The following is a 24,146-nucleotide window of genomic DNA, read 5'->3' on the forward strand; positions in this document are numbered from 1 at the left end:
TGTTTTTCCCTCCCCTCTCTATTTCTCCCTGTCCTATCCAACAACAACAGCAATAACAACAACAATGATAAACAACAAGGGCAACAAAAGGAAAAATGGCCTCCAGAAGTAGTGGATTTGTAGTGCAGACACCGAGCCCCAGCGATAACCCTGGAGACACCAAAAAAAAAAAAAAAAAATCACTGGTAATAGTGAAGTTGTGCAGGCACCGAGCCCTAGTGATAACCCTAGTAGCATAATAATAATAATAATAAATGAGCAAACTTCCAAGAATACAGAGGACCAACAAGACTATTCAGCTGAACAGTCAGTGGAGAGAGCACCTGCTCTGTCATACCCACTACCTAGGTTCAAGTCTGGCCCCTAATTGCTCTACAGGAAGCTTTGTTACTATGCTGTTTGTTTTTTTTGTTTGTGTGTGTCTGTGTGTGTGTGTGCGTGTGTATGTGTCTCTCTAACTGAAAAAATCAGCCCACAGTGGTAAAGGCCTGGCAACAACAACAAAGAACGCAGTTTGTACAACTTACAGATTGTGTATACTTAGCTAACTGTGCTATAGGCGAGGCTTCTGATCAACAGCAGACTACATGAGAGAACAGCAGATTAGAAAACAAGAGGGTTATTGTTTTGAAAACAACTTACAAGCACGTCTAGATAGCTTAGACTATAGAGCTCAGATTTGGGGGGAGTCAGAAGTTATACATGTCTTTGCAACTCTGTGGGGAGGGGGGGTCTGTGCAGCTGACCCCCCACAAAGGTCAACTACATGTTTTCCACTGTTTCCAGACACTCTTTCCTTTTGTCTACTCAACAGTTCAAAGAGGAAGGAAATCACGGTGTCATACTGTTTCTCTACAGTCTAATCTTCTCTAGAACATTTGAAAGGTAAGTTCTGCAAATAATCACACAGATCCTATAGCTCTAGGGACACAAAACCATTGAACTTTGTGTTGGGAAATACTGTTGTGTCCTGTTGGAAACAGGAGCACTTTTCTTTTTTCCTAGTAAACACATGTATGTTGGTAGATCTTTTCTTGTTGTTGGTGTGGTCATATTAACAGAGAAGCAGATGTCTTCAGCAGTCCCAATGTGTTTTTATAGTGCAGTGGCAGGTTCCTTCTTCTCAGGCTATAAATACTGCCGAAAAACACCAAAATGCCTTTGTACAATTTTCATAATTGAAAAAAAGTATTTCTATGCATAATAAATGCTTTTTGAACTAAAAGATGTCCAACAGGTACCATCTCTGGCTAGACACAGAGATACTAGTCCCAGCTGATGGGAAGACAATGAGCCTAAGTGGAGTCCAGGGAAGGAAGGCTCACTAGCAGAGCAGTCAAGGAAGCCTTCTAAGAGGAGTGGACACTGTTCTAAGCTTTGAAAGAAAAGTTAGCTTTTGATGTTGAGTGAAAGGGAGAGAGACAGACAGACACACAGACAGACCAGAAGGGAAGAATTACAAGTTCTGATGCAGCATTCCTAAAATTGGCCTTCTGAATATCTTCCTTCCTTCCTTCCTTCCTTCCTTCCTTCCTTCCTTCCTCCCTTCCTTCCCTCCTTCCTTCCTTTCTTTTTTACCAGAGCACTGCTCAGCTCTGGCTTATTGTGGTGCAGGGGATTGAACCTGGGTCTTTGAAGCCTCAGGCACATGAGTCTCTTTGCAGAACCATTATGCTTTCTACCCCTACCTATCACATTTTTGTGGTATGTGCTATTATTTGCTTAACAGTTGTCTTTTAATCAGCATAGATTTAAATACATTTTAAATAGTAATGTTGTGATGAAATACATAATACACAATTAATTGCTGTAGTTATGAGTTATTGTTCATTATAATAAATAAAATTAAAGTACCTTGTGACCAGGAAAGTAGCTCAGCTTCCAGAGCACAGGCCTTGTATGTCTGAGGCTTCTGATTCAATCCCTGGTGCCATATGTACCATAGCACTGCTCTGACTTCTCTCTCTCTCTCTCTCTCACTAAATAAAATCTAAACGTTAATTGAAATATTTTTTTCTGCCAGAGATTCACCATGGTTTGTATCTGCATGCCCTATATGATTACACTGTTCCTGGAGGATTGTTTCTTTCCAAGTAGAGGGTGAGAGACAGAGAAGAGAGAGAGATGGAGAAAAAGAGATACCACAGCACCACTCCACAACTCATGAAGCTCCCTCTTTGCACGGTGCTCCCATGTGGTAGCCAGGGGCTCAGACGTGGGTCCTCATGTTTGTCAAAGTGATCATTCTGCCAGATGAGCTATCTCCTGGCCCCAAAGTTAAAATGTCTTTGAAATAGTTTCTTAAGCATTAAGATTTTTAAAAAGATGTATCTGTTGCATGGAAGAAATGATACTAGAATAAGGCCACTAGTCATTTTTAAAAGATTTATTTCTGAATGAGAAAGAATGAACATCAGGGCATCACCCCAGCACATGCAATTCTGGGGGTCAAATCTGTGGCCTTATGCCTGCAAGCTAGATGCCTTACTCTGCACCACCTCCCAGGTCATCTAAACATTTTTAATGCTCATTGTCTTAACTTTAATTATTTTAATGCTTTATTACTTAAATCAAAATGGCATATTTTAGGAAACTCTGAATTGTGTACCACCAAGGCAATTACCAGGCTTGTTCCAAGTCTTTAGGCCTCATTCACTGAAGGTCATGACCTCCAGTTCTATGCTCAACAACAAAAACCCAACCAAATTCATCTTAAAGATCAGGGGGAAGGGGACTGGGCAGTGGCATGTCTGGTTAAGCACACATATTACCATGTGCAAGGATCCTAGTTCAAGTCCCCACTCTGAAGCTGCAGGGGGAATACTTCACGAGTGGCAAAGCAGGTCTACAAGTGTCTTTCTCTCTCCTCTATCTCCCCTCCTCTCTCAATTTCTCTTTGTCCTGTCCAATAAAATGGGAAAAAATGGCCTCCAGGAGCAGTGGATTCACAGTGCAGGCACTGAGCCCAGTGATAATCCTGGTGGCAAAATAAATAAATAAATCAGAGGGCTAGGCAGTGGCACACTTGGCTGAGTGCACGTTATCATGCTAAAGGACTGGGTTTAAGTCCCCACCTGCAGGGGGGATTCTTCATGAGCACTAAAGCATGTTTGCAGGTGTCTTTCTTTCTCCCTTTCTATCTCTCTCTCCCCTCTCAATTTCTCTCTGTGCTATCAAATAAAATGGGGGGAGGGGAAAATGGCCACTGGGAGTGGTGGATTCATAGTGTCAGCACCGAGCCCTAGCAATAACCCAGGTGGCAATAAAAAAAATAAATTTCAAATAAATATAAATAAATATCAATCTTGCCCAAAATCATAGGAACAGCTGAAGCAAAAAGAAAGAAGTCATTGGCTTATCAGTACCATAAGCTGGGAAGCATATCCAGGCAGTTTAGGCAGGGAAGCAATCTTCAAAAAGAGGAAGTGGGAGCATTACCCTGAGCAGAGTTAGAGTGATGTATCAGTCTACAAGTACTTAGGAGTTTTACAGGAAAAACATGGATATTCCATAAGGAAGGCAGGTGGGCAGGCACAGCTGAGGCACATACAGTGGTCACACATCACATGGACAAAAAAGTGGCAAAGAAACCGTATAGGGCGGAGTACTTAATGGCATAGTGCTGAGGAGAAAGGAGCATACAGCTAGAGGACAGCCTCCATTGACTAGTTCTGTCCTCATCAGTGCAAAGCTATTTGTAAAGCTCTGTCTTGGTCTAATCAAAGCCAGTGGCTTTGGTAACAATGGCCGCTCCTCTGGGAAAGTGTTGTCACATCACCAAACTACCAGCACTGGCTAGTGTGTATTTGTCTGCTTCCTTAACTCTGGGGAGTCCATCTCAGTGTTTTTTTAAAGTTTTTTTAATATTTATTTATTTATTTATTCCCTTTTGTTGTCCCTGTTGTTTTTTAATTGTGGTGGTTTTTATTGTTGTTGTTACTGATGTTGTCATTGTTGGATAGGACAGAGAGAAATGGAGAGAGGAGGCGAAGAGGGGGAGAGAAAGACAGACACCTGCAGACCTGCTTCACTGCCTGTGAGGTGACTCTCCTGCAGGTGGGGAGCCAGGGGCTCGAACCGGGATCCTTAAGCTGGTCCTTGCGCTTTGCACCACGTGTGCTACCCGTTGTGCTACCGCCTGACTCCCCCATCTCAGTTTTGACACAAAGAATTCTGATGGGCAAAGTTGCACAGATCTTTGATGATTTGATTGGAAGCATTATGGAATGATTCATGAACTGGGCTGCATCCATTCTAACAAAGAGAAACGGCTCCCTCAAAACTGCATGAAATAAAAACTTTCTATACTCAAAAAGAAAGAGAAAAGGAAGTTGGCAAGATAAAAGGAAAATTATTCCTGGCTTAGGTAGACTCCACTGGGGCAATGGAAACTGGTCTTGTCTCATTTTTTCCTTTGGGGAATAGAAAAGATTACCTCTTTGGTGCAGACCAGAAAGTTCCATAATGACCTGTCAAGACATTGGTTAGGTGAGGAATGAAGTCCTTCTGGGCTTAGCACCAGTGTTTCATTTGGGGCCTGTGACTAGGTCTCTTCAAGAACATATACAACTCCCAGACCAGTTCCTAGCACCTCTCCCAGGTGACAACAAAAAACATGTTTACCTTGACTTACGTTGTCAAAAGTGAGACCCCCCCCCCCAATTCCTGACCCTGGGATATAGGTGACAATCGGAGCAGCCCTTCTGTAGCCAAGAAATGGCACAGCTCCCAAGTTGGTATTTCCATCTTAACACATCAGACAATTCTGCTGTGCACCAACAACCTCGAGAGGGTTGTGTGTACCCAACCTAAATTGAGTGTCCCTTATTACTGAGAGCAAACAGCTTCTCTGTTGAGCCTATAAGCCACCCAAAGTGGACACACACACACTACCTCACTTCCCCTATCACCTCCACAGCTTTTACCAACTTTCCCAGTGAGAAATGATAACATGCAAAGCAAATGTGAGGGATGGTGACAGGCAGTTTGTGCCACTGCTACTGTGCTGTGGGGGGTAGAGGAGAGGATGGGTCCCCACAAAGTCACAGACTCTGACTTGGTTTCCCCTGATCTGTAGGCTTCAGACAGACCTGGACATCTCCACTACTCAGCTGTTACAACCGAGTGCTGGAGGCTTTCGGTGCAGGCAGGTAGGTCAAAAGACTGCCTTCTGATTACAGAATCTGAATTCTGGAGTCCTGTGTTTCAGTGAGGCATGTTTTCTCCTTCAGTGAAGTGATCAAGTTATCTTTGAAAGACTGAAGAAGATGCTACCTGAGTTGGTTATCAGATGATACCTTCATACCTTCCAATTTCCATTAAAGTCCTTTCTGCTTTACAGCCCCTCGCCCACCAGAGTCCTACACCACTGAGATCTCTTGATAGAACAATTAGAAGATACGGTCCTGACAAAACCCACTAGGAATCCTGCCTAACTGGAGATAAAAGTATTGTGCCATAAAAACGTGAGCTTCATGCTTCGTAAATCACAAGGAAGAGTCAATGTTTAAGAGAAACAAAGGCGGCTGCAGCTGGCTCAGCAGTAGACACACGTGCCTTTTATGTGTGAGGTCCTGGGTTCCATCCCCAACACATTCAATCATGGCGAGGTCTTCTGGTTTCTCTCGGTTTCTCTCAGTTTCTCTCAGTTTCTCTCTCTCTCTCTCTCTCTCTCTCTCTCTCTCTCTCTCTCTCCCCCTTTCCCCACCACCTCCCTCTGTCCTCCTACTCCTATCCCTATCCCTCAATTTCTCAATTAAAAAATGAATAAGCAACTAATTAAATAAATTTAAATGGAGAAAGAACAGTGAAATCAAAGAGGGACATAGAGGAGTTATGGGGTACAGCTCAAGGATAAAACAGTAATTCATTGATTTAACCTTACCAGATATGGTATTTGGGGATAACTTTTAGCTGTGTTTTATCTACCTTAGTTTAAAATATACTTGTTTTTTAAAAAAAAAAAAAAGCTGTACAAATAAAGTGACAGCCCTTTAACACAGTCATTCCTCTCAGTGTGGTACTTTTTTTTTTCTATAAAGCAGAATTTCTTATAAGAAACCTCTCTGTCATCCCTCTTCCCTCAGTTTCTCTCTGTCCTCTCGAATAAAGTAGAAAAATAAAAGAAAGGAAAAAGAAAAAATCTCAGCCACTGAGAGCAGTAGATTTATAGTGCTGGCAGCAAGCACCAGAGATAATCCTGGAAGCAACGAATGAATGAATGAATGAATGAATGAATGAATGAATGAATGAATGAATGAATGAACAGCTTCCACTAGTACAGACAGGTGTTTCATGCACATCTAAATAACAAGGGTAAGCTGTGATCTGCTACATATATCATCTGAAGGGGTGTGTGATCTTTGACACATACACCCAAACAATGCAGGAAGTAGGAAGGCTAGTGGTTTATGCTACTTGGAATGGGACGTTGTTTCATTTTGTTTTTATGAGACATCAGGGAATAACCCAGGTCCTCAAGCATGCACATTATTATGAGAAGTCTCCCTATGTCCCTTTTTCTAGCTTCTATTTTTGTGAAACAGAAAGAGGGAGGATAGCCGAGAAGGAGGGAGAGATGGAGAGAGTAAGGGAGATGAAAAGGGGAGAGTCAGAGAGAGAAAAGACATCTCAGCCCTGTGCCAACATTCATGGAACACCTCAGGTGCTGTTCATGGTGGCCTCGGGTACCACAGCTCAAACCCAGGGCCTCATGTGTGGTAAGGCATGTACTCTATTGGGTGAGCTATTTCTGGACCCCAGATGTTTGACTCAACACCAATATCTGCAATGAGCGTCTCTTTTTCTACTATATATTTTTTCTTTTTTTATTATCTTTATTTATTTGATAGAGACAACCAGAAACTAAGAAGGGAGTGGGGGCAGGGGTAGATAGCATAATGGTTATGCAAAGAGACTCTCATGCCTGAGGCTCCAAAGTCCCAGGTTCAATCCCCTGCACCACCATAAACCAGAGCTGATCAGTGCTCTGGTAAAAAAAAAAAAAAAAAAAAAAAGGGAGTGGGAGACAGAGAGGGAGAGAGACAGAGACACCTGCAGCCCTGCTTTACCAATCGCACAGCTTTCCCCCTGCAGGTGGGGACTGGGGGCTTGCAACTGGGTCCTTACACATTGTAACAAGTGCGCTCAACCAGATACACCACCACCCAGCCCCTTTTTTGTTATATTTTCTCCATAACTGATATACACTTAGAATTGGGTGGTCCTGATGGTACTTTGACCTATCAGTGATAACTGAAATATCCCAAAACACAAAAAACAGTGATAACTTTTCATTACCATACTTAGTCACTTAAAACTTAAACCTTGGGAGTCGGGCGGTAGTGCAGCGGGTTAAGCGCATGTGGCACAAAGCGCAAGGACCAGTGTAAGGATCCTGGTTCGAGCCCCAGCTCCCCACCTGCAGGGGAGTTGCTTCACAAGCGGTGAAGCAGGTCTGGAGGTGTCTGTCTTTCTTTCCCCCTCTCTGTCCTCTCTCCATTTCTCTCTCTCCTATCCAACAACAATGACAACAACAATAACTACAACAATAAAACAAGGGCAACAAAAGGGAATAAGTAAATAAATTTAAAAAAACAGTAGAAAACATTACCTTAAAAAATTAAACATTATCATAGTATGCAGACATCTATCTTGGGGGAGACATGAAACTGCACACCTGTGACAATGTGTCTTGTGAATCAATATTCACTCTAAGTGATTTGAAAAAAGAAGAAATCTTACAACTTAAGATAAAGCTTGTTAGCAACTTGAAGCCAAAACATCAAGGAGGCGTATCTGAGCTTTAACAGTTTGTGTCAGAATTCTGTAGTTTCCACCATTGTCCTAAATAACAAAACTTACACAGCTTCTTGTTTCTTTGCCCAAGAACTGTGAGAGAATATATAACACAAGAGAAACATCACTTTTTCTTGGAGCCTCTTAAGAAAAGAGGCTGAATTCATCAGTTATTCAAGGTCCCTACTGAACAAACACATTTTTCTGCATGAATCTATGTAAAGAATAACCAGATGAGGACTTCCTAAGACTTCAGGAGTACTGAATTTGGGTGAACTCAAAGGAAATGAGCTGTTTGAATTGAATAGTTCAGAGTTTGCTTTCTTTATTCCTTCCTTCCTTTTTTTTTTTTCCTCTCTTCTCATTGTCTGCATGGCAAACCCACTGCTCCTAGAGGCCATTTCCCCTCCTTCGTGACCCTTTCTTCTTTTATAGAGACAAAGAAAAATTGAGGAGATGAAGAGATGAAGAGATCCCTACAGCACTGCTTTACAGCTGGTGAAGCTTCCCCCTGTAGGTGGGGACTGGGGACTTGAACTTGGGTACTTGTGCACTGTAATGTGTGCTGCTTTACCAGGTGTGCCACGGCTTGGCCCCAGCTCAGGGTTTTCTCATAGCCCCACTTCTCCTGATTTCTCCCAACCATTACATGTTTTGGGACTAGATAACTCATGACTAAAGACTCTCTTGAAAAGAGACTTATGGGGGCGGGGCAGGGTGGTAGTGCAGCGGTTTAAAGCGCACATGGCACAAAGTGCAAGAACTATTCAAGGATACCGGTTCAAGCCCCCAGCTCCCTGCCTGCAGGGAGGTTGCTTCCCAAGCGGTGAAGCAGGTCTGCAGGTGTCTACCTTTCTTTCCCCCTCTGTCTTCCCCTCCTCTATCGATTTTTTACTGTCCTATCCAACAACAATAACAATGATAAACAGCAAAGACAACAAAAGGGAAAAAATAGCCTCCAGGAGCAGTGGATTTGTAGTGCAGGCACTGAGCCCCAGTAATAACCCTGGAGGCAGAGAGAGAGAGAGAGAGAGAGAGAGAGAGAGAGAGAGAGAGAGAAAGAGAGGTGGATGGATCTAGATGAGTAGAAACCCTCTTCTAGCAAGCTAGAAAGTTCTGGGAACCTAGAGAGAAACCCTGTCCCTGAATGCTCAAGTTGCAAGCTCTGGTTGGGAAGAGAATTCAAATCACTTGAAGATCTATTTTACTGACAATTCAGAATGAAAAGTATTTTGTTTCAGAGCTTCTAATTTTGAAAATAAGACAGCCTAGGTTAAATAATACAGTTTTCCAAAGGCCAATGTACTCATTTGGAGCTCAATTTTGTTTCTGTTTAAAGTACAAAAGTAACTTCATCTGCCTCCTAGGCAGGAACACTCCTGCTTTAAGGGTCTGTGGTTAGAGGAGCTGATGGACCTTAGCTGGCAACATCCCATTTCTCCCCCTTGCTAATGATCTCAGAACTTTTAGAATGGACACGTTTCTAGTGTTGCACACTGATTACTCCTGATTACTCCATCCCAAATGTCTCCTGAGAGAAATATGCCATATGTGGAACCCCAGCTTCATCCTTTGAACTTCCATACACTTTACAAGATGCTTTTGTTGGCTGTGGGGGGCCTTCAAGTCATCTTGATAAGTTCACATACATTTACGTGATGAGGCATAAGGCATTTGGTGCTATGTGGGACAGGAAACTGCTTCTCACCTTTGTATCATTGTATTATCGCCAGGACTTGGGTGGGATACTGCTGTCAGGTAAGTGGAATACCTTCCACACTTTTTTCAAAGGTGTGGTGGTGGTGCTTGAAGATTTCTATGGTGCTGGGCCAGAGGTTGGCAGGGCTGGTAAGAAAAAGCAGTGGGCCCCACGGTTCCAGACTGTGGCAGGGGTGTCCCCTACTGAATGTTTATTACATGTGTTTTCCAAGAATTGTAGATTCTGTGATTTCATTCTTTTTAGTAAAATTGGTAAGTAAATAAATAAGTAATTATCAAAAAACAGAGAGAAATCTTAGCCCTTGTGTCACTGCTACCTCACATGTAAATATTCTCAAATCTGTTGTCTAGGCAGTCCTGAACCTGATTTTAACTGGAAGAGCCAGCCCTAACGTCTTCAATGGCTGTCAGGAAGGAGAGGCTGGGGAGGTGCTGCGTGGCGTTCTGTCCCGAAGTGACCTAGGCTATTTGCAGTGGGAGAAGAACATGGCAGAAGACAACAGGATGTCACAGGTGAGTGGACTCCAGTTCTCAGCCCCAGAACCAGGGCACCAACAGCTTGATTTTTTTTAAATCCCCTTAATAAGGCAATTCAAACCTGAGCTTATTTTTCCCTTCCTAGTTTCTTGCACACCACCCATCACCTGTCTTTCCCCTCCTCCCTCTCTCTCTCTCTCTCTCTCTCTCACACACACACACACACAGAGAGAGAGAGAGATTTCCAGGGTCTAAATGGATACATTCAAGGATCCTTGAATCATATTTTATGTATATTGAATATAGGTAATATAAGTAATAGGCAAGTAAAATTTTTAAAGATGTTATTTTTATTACACCAAAGCAAAGAACTCTGGAGGGAAGGGCAAGGAGGGACTGGAGAGGACACTGGGGATCCAGTGCATAATGGCAGAGAAGGATCTGAGTTTAGAGTGGGAGTGGTGTACAGACACCTAACACAGGCACATCACGTAACTACCCTCCCCCCAATAAAATGTTTTGAAGGAAAAAAATTAAAACACTGTTTGAAGCATACAGATAAATGGAAAGTTCCCTTTCACCCCCACTCAGTTACAGGCCCCCTTCTCAGAAGCTGGTGCTGTCATCAGCTGGTAGGTAACCTCTCAACCCTTTGCATGTACAGTCGACGGCACAAATTCTACCTATTGCTCAAAGCTTTTTAAAAGTCACTTAAATTTTTTTTTAATTTTTTAAAAAGTCAAAAGGGGGAGACACTTACAAAAACTCTTTTCAGAAAGCTTTCCAGTTCTGCCCATTTATAACCCCTAAAGAGTAGAATGTGCTATTTAAAAGCATAAGCAAAGAATTAATTTAGATGTGATTCTGCAAACACAAAACAGGGAAGTAGATATGCCCACCCCAAACTGCAAATCAGAGACTTCTATGAAATTTTCACTCCAAACTTCAGGAAAGGAAAGGCAGATTTTGTGAAAAGCAATCTTATGTGGTTTAAAACCAGCTGAAAAGTAAGTCACTGCTATGACAACAAACCTTCCACCAGCACCAAATGAGGTCCCAACTCCCCCAGTTTCGCCCTTTTGTGTGTGCACTTCCTGTTTGGTAAGGTCCTTCTATATCCACATTCATTCACTTCTCCTCAGGAAGATGGGCTTGCAGACACAGGTACTCATGAAATAGACCTCTCCAACACATACAAGGTGTGACCATTCCTCTCATGAGGGCATCAACGTGAGCAGCAAATGAAAGCAAGAATGCTGGGCCAGAGGGATGGCTTGCCAGGTACAGGGCGAGTGTCTCCCCAGCGTGAGGTCCAGGTTCTAAGCCTGGAGCCCCTGCACCACCATAAGCCAGAGCTGAACAGTGCTCTGGTAAAAAAGGAAGGAAGGAAGGAAGGAAGGAAGGAAGGAAGGAAGGAAGGAAGGAAGGAAGGAAGGAAAGAAGGAAGGAAAGAAGGAAGGAAAGAAGGAAGGAAAGAAGGAAGGGAAGGGAAGGGAAGGGAAGGGAAGGGAAGGGAAGGAAAGAAAAGAAAAAAGAAAAGAAAAGAAAAGAAAAGAAAAGAAAAGAAAAGAAAAGAAACTAGAAACTAGAAACTGAATGTATGCATGTTCTGGGGAGAGAAGGAAGGTAGGAAGGGAAGGATAAATGGATAGAGAGAGGGGGAAAGGAGAGAGAGAAAGACAGGAAAAGAAGGGGGAGGGGAGGGGAGGGGTGAAGGGAGGGAAAGAAGGGAGGGGAAGAGGGAGGAATCATGAATATTAAAGCTTGCTAGGAAGCCAAATGCCAAGAAGACAAAATGCCCTTGTGTATATAAGACTTTCTATTTGGGAGTCTGACAGTAGCACAGCGAGTTAAGCGCACATGGCAGGAAGCGCAAGGTCCAGCATAAGGATCCCGGTTCAAGCCCCCGGCTCCCCACCTGCAGGGGAGTCGCTTCACAGGCGGTGAAGCAGGTCTGCAGGTGTCTTTCTCTCCCCCTCTCTGTCTTCCCCTCCTCTCTCCATTTCTCTCTGTCCTATCCGACAACGATGACAACAATAATAACTACAACAACAACAAAACAACAAGGGCAACAAAAGGGAATAAATATTTTTAAAAGAAAAATAAAGAAAGAAAAATTTTAAAAAAGGCTTTCTATTCAGTGAAGACAAGTAGTTTTCACTTTGTAAATACACTGCTTCTTCATTCATGCTCATCCAGAATCTTATTAAAAGTGAGGGTTCATCTCTGCACACAAAGATGAGACACTCTTAGGCCCTGCACATATAGGCGACACTTGGAGGGGTTCTTACTCACCCCCCAGGCAAAAATGTGTATATTAGTCAGGATGAAGCTCAATTACAGATCACGTTTCACATGTGAGGCCCTGAGTTCGACCCCCTCATCCCCACAATTTTTTTCTAAATCTGCATAATACTTATGACTCCGCTAAAACTTGACTATTCTATATATATTGACTATTCTGCTGTTAAAGTAAGTCTATTAACATATATTTTATATTGTATATGTTAGTTACTATGTTCTTACAATAAAGGAAGCTAGAGAAGAGAAAATGCTACTAAGAACAGTGGAAGGCAGGGGCCAGGCAACGGCGTACCTGGTTAAGCACACACACTACAGTGTGCAAAGACCTGGGTTCAAGCCCCTGGCCCCCACTTGCAAGGGGAAAGCTTCACAAGTGGTGAAGCAGAGCTTCAGGTGTCTCTCTGTCTCTCTCCCTATCTCCCTTCCCCTCTCAATTTCTCTCTGTCTCTCTCCAATAATAAAAATAATTTTTTTAAAAAAAAGTAAAAGGCAGAGAAAACACATGTATAGTACTTGCTTGTATTCATCAGTACTGCAACTCTGTATTGTCTGCTCACAAGAAAATCTGCCTTATCAGTGGGTCCAGACAACATCAGCCAAATGTCCACTGAAGACAGATCTAGGTAATACAGGCTGAGAGAGCAGTGGTCTAACCACTGCGTGCAACTCAAATCTTGTGTGGAGTTTTGCTTTTTAATAGACTTAAAAAAATTTTTTTCAGCAGTTTGAGGTCACAGTAAAACTAAATGGAAGACAGGAAGATTTTTTTTCAACATATCCCCTGCCCTCAAATGTGCACAGTCTCCCCTGTTCTCAGAGTCACCTCCCACCAGAATGGGGTGTTTGGGACAACCGATGAACCTGCAATGGCTCCTCATTGTTGTCACCCAAAGTCCAGAGTTTATAGTCTCTGGTTTGAACAAGCATACAACGGCAGGTATTCAGTGCTACAGCATCAGATAGCAGCTGGTTTCACTGAGCTGACAGTCTCCTGTGTGCTACCTGTTCGTGTCCTCCTCTCCTTAGCCACTGTTCTTTTTTGTACATCCATTACTCTACCTTTACCACAGTGTCCTACAGTTGGAACCAAACAGCATGTGACCATTTCAGATTGGCTCCTTTACTTTTTGGATTACTTTAGGAATTTACGTTCCATCTATATTGCACATTTCTTTGCAGCATTTTGGTAATTAGTCCCTAGGATGCTGTGAGTATATAGTCTAAGGAGTAAACAGTATTCTGCTGGTGTGCAACAGAGTGCTTATCCATTCACGTGCAAAACATACCTGGGCTTTTCCAGGTCTGGGCAGGCTGGACTCAGATTTTTCTCCACTATCTAAAAGTGGATTCTTGCCTTTGGGGTATGGTTTGATAGGTTATGTTTTAGGTCTGGGAAAGCAAAGTTATTTCCCCACATAACTTAATGATGATAATGTTGTTGATGAAAAAACAAGACTTATCACATATTATTATTAAATAAAAGTGTTCTGCTTTCAGATAGTGGAGGAAAGCACTCTCAGGTTTTGTGTGCATATAAGCTTTCAATTCCTTTTGGATAAATATCAAGGAGTCGATTGCTGAATTGTATGGTGTAAGCATATTATTTTCTAAGAGACCACCAAAGTATCTTCTAAAGTAGTGGCACCATTTTGCATTCCCAAAATGCAAAGAGAATTCCTTCTGCTCCACCTCCTCACCGGCACTTGGCACCGTCAGTGTTCCGGATGTTGGTAGTTCTAGCAAGTGCGCTATTGCACTGTTGTCATTTGCATTCCTCTAATGATGTGATCTGGAGCATCTTTGCATTTGCTTATTTGTTATCTTTGTGTCTTCTTTTTTTATTTTTTTAAAAATTTATTTATTGGATAGAGATAGCGAGAAATTGAGAGGGAACGGGATGAGAGGGAGAGAGACAGACAACTGCAACACAGCTTCATCACTTGCAAAGCTTTCCCCCTCTAGTCCCTGCAGGTGGGGACTGGAAGCTCAAGCCTGGGACTTTACACACGGTAACATGTGCACTCAACCAGGTGTGCCACCACCTGGCCCCTGTTTGTGTCTCCTTCAGTGAAGTGTCCATTAAAGTTGCGGGTCCATTTAGAGAGTTTTTTGTTTGTTTTGTTGCCACCAGGGATATTGCTGTGGCTCTGTGTCAGAAGTACAAATCCACTGCTCCTGGCAGCCATTTTTTCTTTTCTGTTTTGTCCCTTTTCATTCTATTTTATTTGATCGAACAGAGAGAAATTGAGAGGTGAGAGGGAGATAAAAAGGGAAAGAGAAAGATAGACATCTGTAGACCTGCTTCATTTCTGGTGAGGCATCTAAATGGGGATCAGGGACTTGAACCCAGGTCCTTGTGTACAGTAATATATGTGCTTAGCCAGGTGTACCACCATCCGGCCCCTAGAAAGCTTTTAAAGGTATCAGCATCCAGGTCATCCCCAGAAGAGTTTCAGTATCCTTGAGTGTGTTACCTCTGTTATGGGCCCATGCTTGAATTAAAATTTTCCTGCTTGAAATTCTGCTGCCGCCATCCTAAAATTCTTCATGAATTTTGAACAAGGGAGTCACATTTTTATTTTGTGCTACAACCTGTAGATTATGTAACCAGTCATGCCCAAAGACCATCTTATTTGGTCTTGGGAACCTGGACATCAGAATTTTTTTAAAAGCTCACAGGTGAGTCTCGTATGTAACCAGAATTAGAAACCTCTGCTCTAGGCCAGGGTGGCTTAACTCTGGCACCACTGGCATGCTTAGCTGGGTTATTCTCTGTGTGTGTGTTGTGGGGGGGAATCCTATGCCTTCTGCCCCCCAGATGCCTGTATCTTTCACTCCCCGCCATGTAACAATCAAGGATATCTCTTGACATTGACATAATTGCCCCTGTAGGAACTGCTGATCTAAAGAAAGAAGAAAAAAACCTGTTTAGGCTTAGCCAATTGAAGCCATGGCATGTATAATTAGAAAACTAGCTGTTCTGATTACAAGAAGGAATATCTCCTTTCAGTTGGTATCAGAAAGCTTGACAGCTTCCTATTCCCTTCTAATACTTGCAAGGCTTTGGGGACAAGTTACAGACCTTATCTTAAATTAAAATTAAACAGGTGTTTGCAATATAGCTACTTACATACTGAGAAAAGGGACTGTATAGAAAATATGCCGAGAGGTTTAAAGAATCGGGAATTCATAGGGATCTGGTGCTACCACTTTCTCTGGGTCACTTTTTTTTTTTCTCGCACAAGTCAGGTCAGGCCAACAGGGCTGCTAAATCATACTCTAAAGTCAATTACCTGCAGAACCTAAAATACCCTCCACTAATAAAACTGGATGTTTGTCAGGACCAAACATCAAGTCAAGAGGCTGAGGCCTGAAGTAAAAAATAAGAGCTCACCTGCTGGGAAGAAGAAGGATGTACCGAAAAATGAGACCACCATCCAGGTGCTTGCTTACAAACCGGCAGTAGGACAAAGGGTAAAGATGGCTTGAGTTTGTTTTGAAATCTACATAGAAATTCCATCTACAATGCTTCCATTTTTTTTTAAGTGGCTAATGTGGCTTTTCATCTTTCCTCTTTGGACTCAGTGTTCTCTCCCTGGGGAGATTCCTATGAATCCTGCCCTCAGTGAAAATTGCCTGAAATTGTACACTAATGGCTTGAAACCTCAAGGATGTTTATTATGTTGTCTCTGTCATGCACTTAGAGCTGCGTTTCAGAACAAATGTATTAAAGAGCAAGTAGAGGCTGGCAGTTCATTTTCTTACTTGAGCAGCTAAGATGCATGGGTATGTTAGACATATACAGGTGTGTGTGTATAAAGTCTATTTTATCTGTAGATGTTTTTTATGAGCAAAAGAAACCAGAGCACCACTCAGCTCTGGAACATCTGGTGCCAGGGATCCAGCCTGGGCCCTGGGGCATGTAAGTCCTCTGCTCTAGCACACTGAGCTATCTCCTCAACCATTAGTTTTTATTAAGATATATTCTTATTATTTAAAGCATATGACAGTTCCCCAGAAGATGACAAAGTGTGGTATATATTGGCATCACAAGAATGAGTTTTCAAGTTTAATTCCCAGCTTCTCTGATAAATGAACTAACAAATCCTTCTTAAAAGTAAACAATATGAGAGATCCAGAGCAACTATGTGATACACTTCAGGCTTGCAAGTCCTAGTGTGATCAGCTGAGCTGTGTCTATCTTTCTTTCCCCCTGTCTATCTTCCCCTCATCTCTCAATTTCTCTCTGTCCTATCCAGCAAAAATAACAACAAAAATGGAGAAAGATGGCCTCCAGGAGCAGTGGGTTCATGATGCAAGCACTGAGCAACAGTGATAATCCTAGAGGTAAAAAAAAGAAAAGAAAAAAAGGAGTCGGGCAGTAGCGCAGCAGGTTAAGTGCACATGGCACAAAGCACAAGGATCAGTGGAAGGATCCCAGTTCAAGGCCCCAGCTCCCCACCTGCAAGGGAGTCCCTTCACAAGCGGTGAAGCAGGTCTGCAGGTGTCTGTCTTTCTCTCCCCGTCTTCCCCTCCTCTCTCCATTTCTCTCTGTCCTATCTAACAATGATGATATCAATAACAGCAATAATAACTACTACAACAACAACAACAAAAAGGGCAACAAGTGGGAAAATAAGTATTTTTAAAAATTAAAAAAAAACATTTATCTATTTGGGTTTTTTGTTTAATGAGAGAGAGATAGAGAGACAGACAGACAGACAGAAAGACAGACCAGAGCATCACTCTAACCAACTACAATGCCAGGGATGAAACCAGAATCGGACCCAGGGCCCAGGGTTTGCAAAGCGTGCACTCTACCCACTGAACCACCTCCTTGGCCACCAGAAGGTACTTTTTTACTCCTCATGTGTCAGCTCATTATTTGGGGATGAAAGCAGACTATAATGCATGTGTACTATTGAAATATTTTCTATGTAATGCTTTATAAAGAGATTTGATTATACCTAAAGACATCTGTTAATTACAGAAAGTACAAATGAAGCTTGTTCATTCCTCTTGAAGCTAGGAGGCATGAAGCCTCACTGTGTGCCAGTCTCCTTCTGAGTCACCTGCGACATCTGCCTTTCCTTAAGTTCCACATCCTCTCGGTTAGGGTCAGTGGTAGTTTAAGCCCGCTTAAACCCACTTTTGGTTTGTTCATTCATTTTATCTTATTTTTATTGGAGGGGGGATTAATGGTTTACAGTAAATACAGTTGTTGATACATGTGAAACATTTCTTAGTTATTATGAATTTTGCTATTGCAGGGACTTTACCCCTCCAGATTGACTTTGTTTCAGATAGAAAGAGAGAGACAAAGAAAAAGCAGGAGAGAAAGGGAAATAGCACAGCACCGAAGCTTCTGCCAGTGTGGAGGTAGTCATATGCACCTGTATCATGCATATGACACTGCAGGCCCTCTGTCCACAGGAGCTTTCTTGCCAGCCCTTGCCCATGCATTTTAGAGATGAGAGATCAGACCAAGCGAGGTGTGGGAACTGGCCCATAGCTACCGGCAAAGATGTTGTCCAAGCCTGGCTTCTGATTCCAGATTCACTTACATTCAAAGCCTGCATCTGCTTATTGTGCTGTGCTGCCTGCCTTTGGCATCTCTGCTTGCTTTTTGATAAAAACAGTAAATACAAAATGCCAGTTCTTGGAAATAGTCTATGGTAAGTGCTTTTATAATCTATTATATCTGTTCATTTACATATAGATGAAGATTTGTATCATAGACTATCTATCATAGGTATGCTGATGCTGGAGGACATTATTTAGATGGTGGCAAAAATCATAGCTAGGCTTTCCAAGGCTTGTTGGTGTGCTTAGCCAGCTAGAGCATTAACCCCCGACACGCAGGTTAATGCAGTTGTGCACTGGAGCTGATTGTAAGCCACTGCCACTTGGAGTACACACACTGCAAAGTGTCCCCTTCACCTGCTGATTTGGCAGCCACGTCTATCAGGGATTTAGTAGAGGAGACGTGCTAACCAGAAAACTACTCTCACTACAGTATAGCCACAAGTCGAACATTCCAGAATATTGTCACAAAAGTGACACAATCATGCAGAGCAGAGTTTTTCTCAAGGAGGAGCCAGCTGTGGTCACAACCCCAGTCGAGTGAAATAGCTTACTTGTTTAGTGTGTTGCTTTGCCATAGGTATGACCCAGGTTCAAGCCTGGCCTCCACCACATTGAAGGAAGTTTTGATGCTGTGGTCTCTTTTTCATATTCTCTCTCTCTCTCTTTCTTTCTCTCTCTCCCTCTCTCTCCCTTTTCCCTCCCTTCCTCTCCCTCTCCTCCCTCTTTCCCTCTCTCTGCATCTATTATTTTATAAAAAGTCAAAGGCAAAGCCCACAGTAACTTCCTTTTTGTTCCAAGACCTGGGGACTATTTGGGGCTCACAAATATGCCAGCTTGACAAATAAGCATATTAAGGATATTTGGTAGCTCCTGCACAGAGGTTGCTATAATTCTGAAAACTGTGTTTGCACTGATCATGAAAACCTCATACAGGAAAGATTTCTGAATTAAAAAGAAACTCCATGAGCTGACAATCAGATTCTGTTGAGGCTCATCCTGTAATGTTGTGCCTGCCTTTCCCCAAGTACATTTCTTCTTACTCTGGGAAAATCGTCGAGATTGCAAAAACACGTGTCTTTCCATCCCAGTGTCAAAGCCTAGTGGGTGAGATGTTAAAAAATAAATAAATACATAAATAAAAAGATGGAACTCTCGTTAGATGACATGGAAGTCTCCCCCCCCCCCACGAAAGCCGGCTGACTGACATTCCATGTGGCACACAGCCCACTACCCACAGGGTCAGGCTCTCTCTTGAAGTCCCCATGACATTTCTGTTCCAGGGTACAGGTTTGAGGATGAGATGCCAATACCTAAGTGAGAACATAAAGCAGTCTGAGTCTAACACCATCTGGAAAGCCTTAGGAGGTTCACATTATCTTCGCACCTGTCACTGAGAAGGAAAAAAAAAACAACTCTGATTTTCAAGACGGAAGCATGCTATGCAAGTCTGGCTGGAATGGTTCCCTGGGCTGCCCGACTCCATCCCACTCCCACCCTCTTCTGCTTTACCTTTTCCCTTGAAGAAGATTGCTAGAAGAGATGCCACTGGAAAAGAACCAAATGAAGCAAAGCCCAGTACCACCGTGGTGCAGTTCCCGAGGCGGTGCCTGCAAACACAACACCATGCCTGCAACCTCTGTGAGAAGTTGCTCTCTCTTCCAGGTGGCAGCGATGAGAGCCAGGCCATTAACAGGCACACACACAGGGAACCGTCACCAGGAATTAGAGAAGAACACGCCCCACTTCCAGCACCTTCCTCCTGCTCAGATTACCGGACTGGGACCCTGAGACTTGTAATAGCAAACTCATTGTGTAAAGGCACATTCTAAGCACCAGCATCACTGTTCTGGGTCGCAAAAAAGAACAATAATAAAAAAGATGAAGGTAGTTTCAAGACTTGCCCTCAAATGTTTGGACTCTGTCCATTCTTCCTCCTGTCCTCTTGTCATCCTGAATGATGAATGTCAGGACAGGGTGGCGGCCATGTGTGTTGCTGAAGCTCCTGGGCTTATTACACAATGAGTGAACTTAAAGAGAAAGGTGTTTTATTTATAGCACCACTGTATCACAATTTAATTTCCTCTTTGCCATAGCAACATGCGGCAACATGCACATATTCTGCATTGATGGAATCTCACCAATGAAATATATTTAGAATCTTGCTGGGGGTTGGGGGCAGAGATTAGGTAATAAGCTGTGTCTACCCTAAAGCAATTCAAATTCTTAACTAAAATTCCAGTTTAAAAAAAAATCCATAAAAGAAAGGAGACACTAGTTGTCTGGATTCAGTCGGGAGGTATTTGGTTTTGCAGGACTCACTCTCAACCAGCTGTGACCTTAATGTTTGCCTCTCAGGGTCACTGCCCAAAGTTCTGTGCCGGTTATACGTGACCTCTCACTTTTTACTAGAATCTGCTCTGCGTAGTCTCTGTGTAGTCACCTTGGGGACTGGAGATTGTATTTATTACTACTGCATTTCCCCTCTACTCTGAATAGCTTTGAGTTCAGGAAAGAAAATGGTTACATAAACTAACAACAAACATTATGGTGTCAGTGTCTTTTAGAGAATGTTCACCTGCATGTTGGTTGGATTTTGACTACATTACCGAGATCCTATGAAACAAAGTCAGACATGTCTATGGCACCCACTCAAACAGAATTTATAAAAACTTTCAGTGGTGGGAGTAGGCAGTAGCGCAGTGGGTTAAGTGCACGTAGCGCACAGCGCAAGAATCAGCCTAAGGATCCTGGTTCGAGCCCCCGGCTCCCCACCTGCAGGGTGTCACTTCACAGGCAGTGAAGCAGGTCTGCAGGTGTCTATCTTTCTCTCCCCCTCTCTGACTTCCCCTCCTCTCTCCATTTCTTTCTGTCCTACCTAACAATGATGACATCAATAACAACAACAATAATAACTACAACAATGAAAAAACAATAAGGCAACAAAAGGGAAAATAAAAAAATATAAAAAAAAACTTTCAGTAGTATAAAATCAGCTGGGGGGGACTGGGTGGTGCCGCAACTGATTGAGTACACGTTATAATGTGCAAGGACCTGGGTTTGAGCCCCCAGTCCCCACCTGCAAGGGGAAAGCTTTGCAGGTGGTGAAGCAGTGTTGTAGGTGTCTCTCTGTCTCTCTCCCTCTCTATCACCTCCTTTCCTCTTGCTTTCTGGCTGTCTCTATCTAATAAGGATAATTAATAAAAAAAAGAGTTAAAATCAGCCAGAATATTCATGTGAAATTCACAAGGAGTGGCATGTTCTCACAAACAGCCCTCGCTGACATAAATAATTTATTATTATATGTAATTATAATATACAGTCACTTATTTGGTAAGTCCCAAGTCAGTTGATACATTTTCCAACTGTAACAGCCCCAAGTCTTGCGTGTCACATTGTGACTACATATAACCTTAGGACAGAAGGAGCCATCTCAAGAAGACCCAAGAAATCAGGTGCTCAAGTTTTAACTACAGAATGGGAATGACTTGGGGGCGGATTCCATAATATAATCACATGTTGTTCCCTGCGCTTTATTTCTGATGCAGCCAATGCACATTTATTAGCAAGGTAGCCCTGCAGAGAGTCTAACTCTGGGCTGAGTAAGGAGCAAGTCCTCCACCCACTAGTAGCATGTCGAGACTGAGGTGCTAGAACTGCACCCCCTTTTCGAACTGGCAAGTGGAACAGAGGCCATTTCTCTTACCACAGTAATGTAATTTTTCTATGGTAGCCAAAAGTGAAAAGAAATGGAAGCCAAAAAAGCAGCTCTGATTCACCCTGTCACCCACAACTGAAGAATTTAAATGCAGGAAAGTGAAGAAGATTGAACAGAACTATAGAGAAATCAAAATGCCAACCAATGCACCCTGAATACTTAGGTTTACAGAACATGTGATCGTTTTTTCCAAGCTGGATCATCCACATAGCTGATTCTGCTTCTAATCACACTGAGCAACCTTGAAGACTGAGAGGAGAGGGAAAAGAATGACTTACTGGGTCCTTCATGTCAAAGACACACCAAGGCTGAGGTGCCACTTTTTCTGGCACCATGAGGAAATGGTTTTTTTTTTCATGTAGCTCATGTTTACCTCTTTAAGTCATTTTAAAAGAGAGGGGAGGGCTGGTTTAAACATCCGTGAGTTTCTAGTCATAGAATAAAAAAAAATAGATGTACTTCCTGGGCCAGGGAGATAGTGCAGGGGTAGCACACAGGATTACAGGATTTGTCTGTGATCTGTCCAACGTTCAGTCCCTGGTGCTACCAACAGCTAGAGCTGAACAGTCCTCTTGAAAAAAAATCTTTCTGCCTCTTTCAATAAAATAATGGATATCATAAATGAAAATGCACTAAGATAATATCATAATCCTTGCGGGGCAAGAGGGCTACTGAAATGGACAAGACCCTCTCACTACACCATCCATAGTGTAAACTCACGCACAGTGACTTCTGCTTCTCAAATTCAACTCCCCCACTGTGCAACCAGGAGCCTCGGGGCAGCTGTTTGATCACACGATGTATCAGCATCTGTCACCGGGAGACAGAATCTATGTATTCATCTGCACCCTCCTTTTCTCTTCCAGGTGGGCAGCATGCTGAAGACACCTAAATTTCCCATCTGGCTGTGCAACATCAATGGGAATTACAGCATCCTTTTTAGCACCAACAGACAGCTTTTATCGGACTGGAAGATGGAGCATCTCTTTGATCTGTACTTTTACAGTGGGCAGCCCTCTCAGAAGCAGCCCTTCCATCTTACAGTTGGTGAGCATTTCCGACTTGGAGCACTGTGAGGGCTCGTGTGCTCAGAGAGATGGAGCAGCCGCAATGCTGAACAGCTGTGAGGCTTCTCCTACTAACTCTGCAGGGGAATGTTTAGACTTGGCTTCTGAAATGAAGCCAGTGCACGAATCTTGTGGGCCTAAACTTAAGTATTACTGTGGGAATTCAGACCTGTTCTAAACGTAGGGGTGGGGGTGGGGCGCTAAAAGGCGACACAGAGGAACAAGCAACTTTTAGGCTAGAGGAAAAATAAAATGATGAGAGTTGAATTTCTGAAAAGTCTCCTGGTGCCACTTACTGTTGCTCTTGAGGCAGTTAAAGCCTGAGAGGCCAGCTGGTCGCTCAGGAGGTTGAGACTACACCTTAAATGTTTGAGGCTCTGGGTTCCAGCCCCAGCACCATATAGGGGCACTTCCCCAATACCCACACACTCGCAGTGGTAGAGGATTTGCTCATCATTCAGTCTGGAATTAGACACTCTGAGCTGAGTCTAACACGATGACAAAAATGACTTATCTAGCTTTCTGGGAGAGACCAGAGTACTACTCAATGGTGGTTTATGGTGGTGCTGAGGATTGAACCTTGAGCCTCAGGCAATCAAATCCTGTGCTCTAACCTGCTGAGATATTTGCCCAGTCTAAGTGTGTATGTGTGTGTGTGTGTGTGTGTGTATGTATTAATACCATCTGCCAGAATTTCTCTCTGCTTACCTAGTTGTGGAAATGTGGCCAAACTCCTGCTACCCCCCCCCACCACCCGGCCCCTTCCTGCCTGCTTCCTCTGGGATGGATGGAGCCTGAAGGCTGGGGTCTGAACATCCTGTTCCTCCCTCAGATACTCACTCCCATCCCTGGGAAAGTGATCAGTGTGAGGAAAATCACAGTGGAAATCGGTGCTCGCCTGTGGAGATGGCCATCAGGACCAAATGGAGAGATGCCACCATCAACTGGAATGGAGCGCTCCCCTTTTTCTAAACAGCAAGTCAGGTTGTGCAATGAGGCCTGAAGGGCCCAAGCCACTGCGTGACAAAAGCCCAGTGTGTGTTTGAAGACCATCTGGCATCTGCATTCCTCATTCATTTTTTTTTTTTTTGCCTCCAGGGTTATTGCTGGGCTCGGTGCCTGCACCATGAATCCACTGCTCCTGGAGGCCATTTTCTCCCTTTTGTTGCCTTTGTTGTTGTAGCCTTCTTGTGGTTATTATTGTTGTAGTTAGTTGTTGGATAGGACAGAGAGAAATCAAGAGAGGAGGGGAAGACAGAGAGGGGGAGAGAAAAACAGACACCTGCAGACCTGCTTCACCGCCTGTGAAGCGACTCCCATGCAGGTGGGGAGCCAGGGGCTCGAACCGGGATCCTTATACCGGTCCCTGCGCTTTGCGCCATGTGCGCGTAACCCGCTGCACTACCGCCTGACCCCCTGCATTCCGCATTCTTAAGCCCAACTCAAGAGTGTCTTCATCTGGAGTCTTATTTTGAACCTCT

At 43.3% G+C, this 24,146-nt stretch overlaps 1 protein-coding gene across 1 annotated transcript in view; it reads left to right on the plus strand.

Moving 5' to 3' along the window:
* Positions 1-23,656, plus strand: part of MINDY4B (MINDY family member 4B) — a 50,914-nt gene extending 27,258 nt beyond the window's left edge. Inside the window, exons 9-13 of the mRNA XM_060197083.1 lie at positions 815-885; positions 5,078-5,150; positions 9,868-10,029; positions 22,465-22,645; positions 23,498-23,656. Of these exons, the coding sequence (XP_060053066.1) occupies positions 815-885; positions 5,078-5,150; positions 9,868-10,029; positions 22,465-22,645; positions 23,498-23,637 (627 nt within the window). The 3' untranslated portion in view covers positions 23,638-23,656. The remainder of the gene's footprint in view (positions 1-814; positions 886-5,077; positions 5,151-9,867; positions 10,030-22,464; positions 22,646-23,497) is intronic.
* Positions 23,657-24,146: the final 490 nt, after the last annotated feature.

This window comes from Erinaceus europaeus, chromosome 9, assembly GCF_950295315.1.
Source record: "Erinaceus europaeus chromosome 9, mEriEur2.1, whole genome shotgun sequence".
In the NCBI taxonomy this organism is placed as follows: Eukaryota; Metazoa; Chordata; class Mammalia; order Eulipotyphla; family Erinaceidae; genus Erinaceus; species Erinaceus europaeus.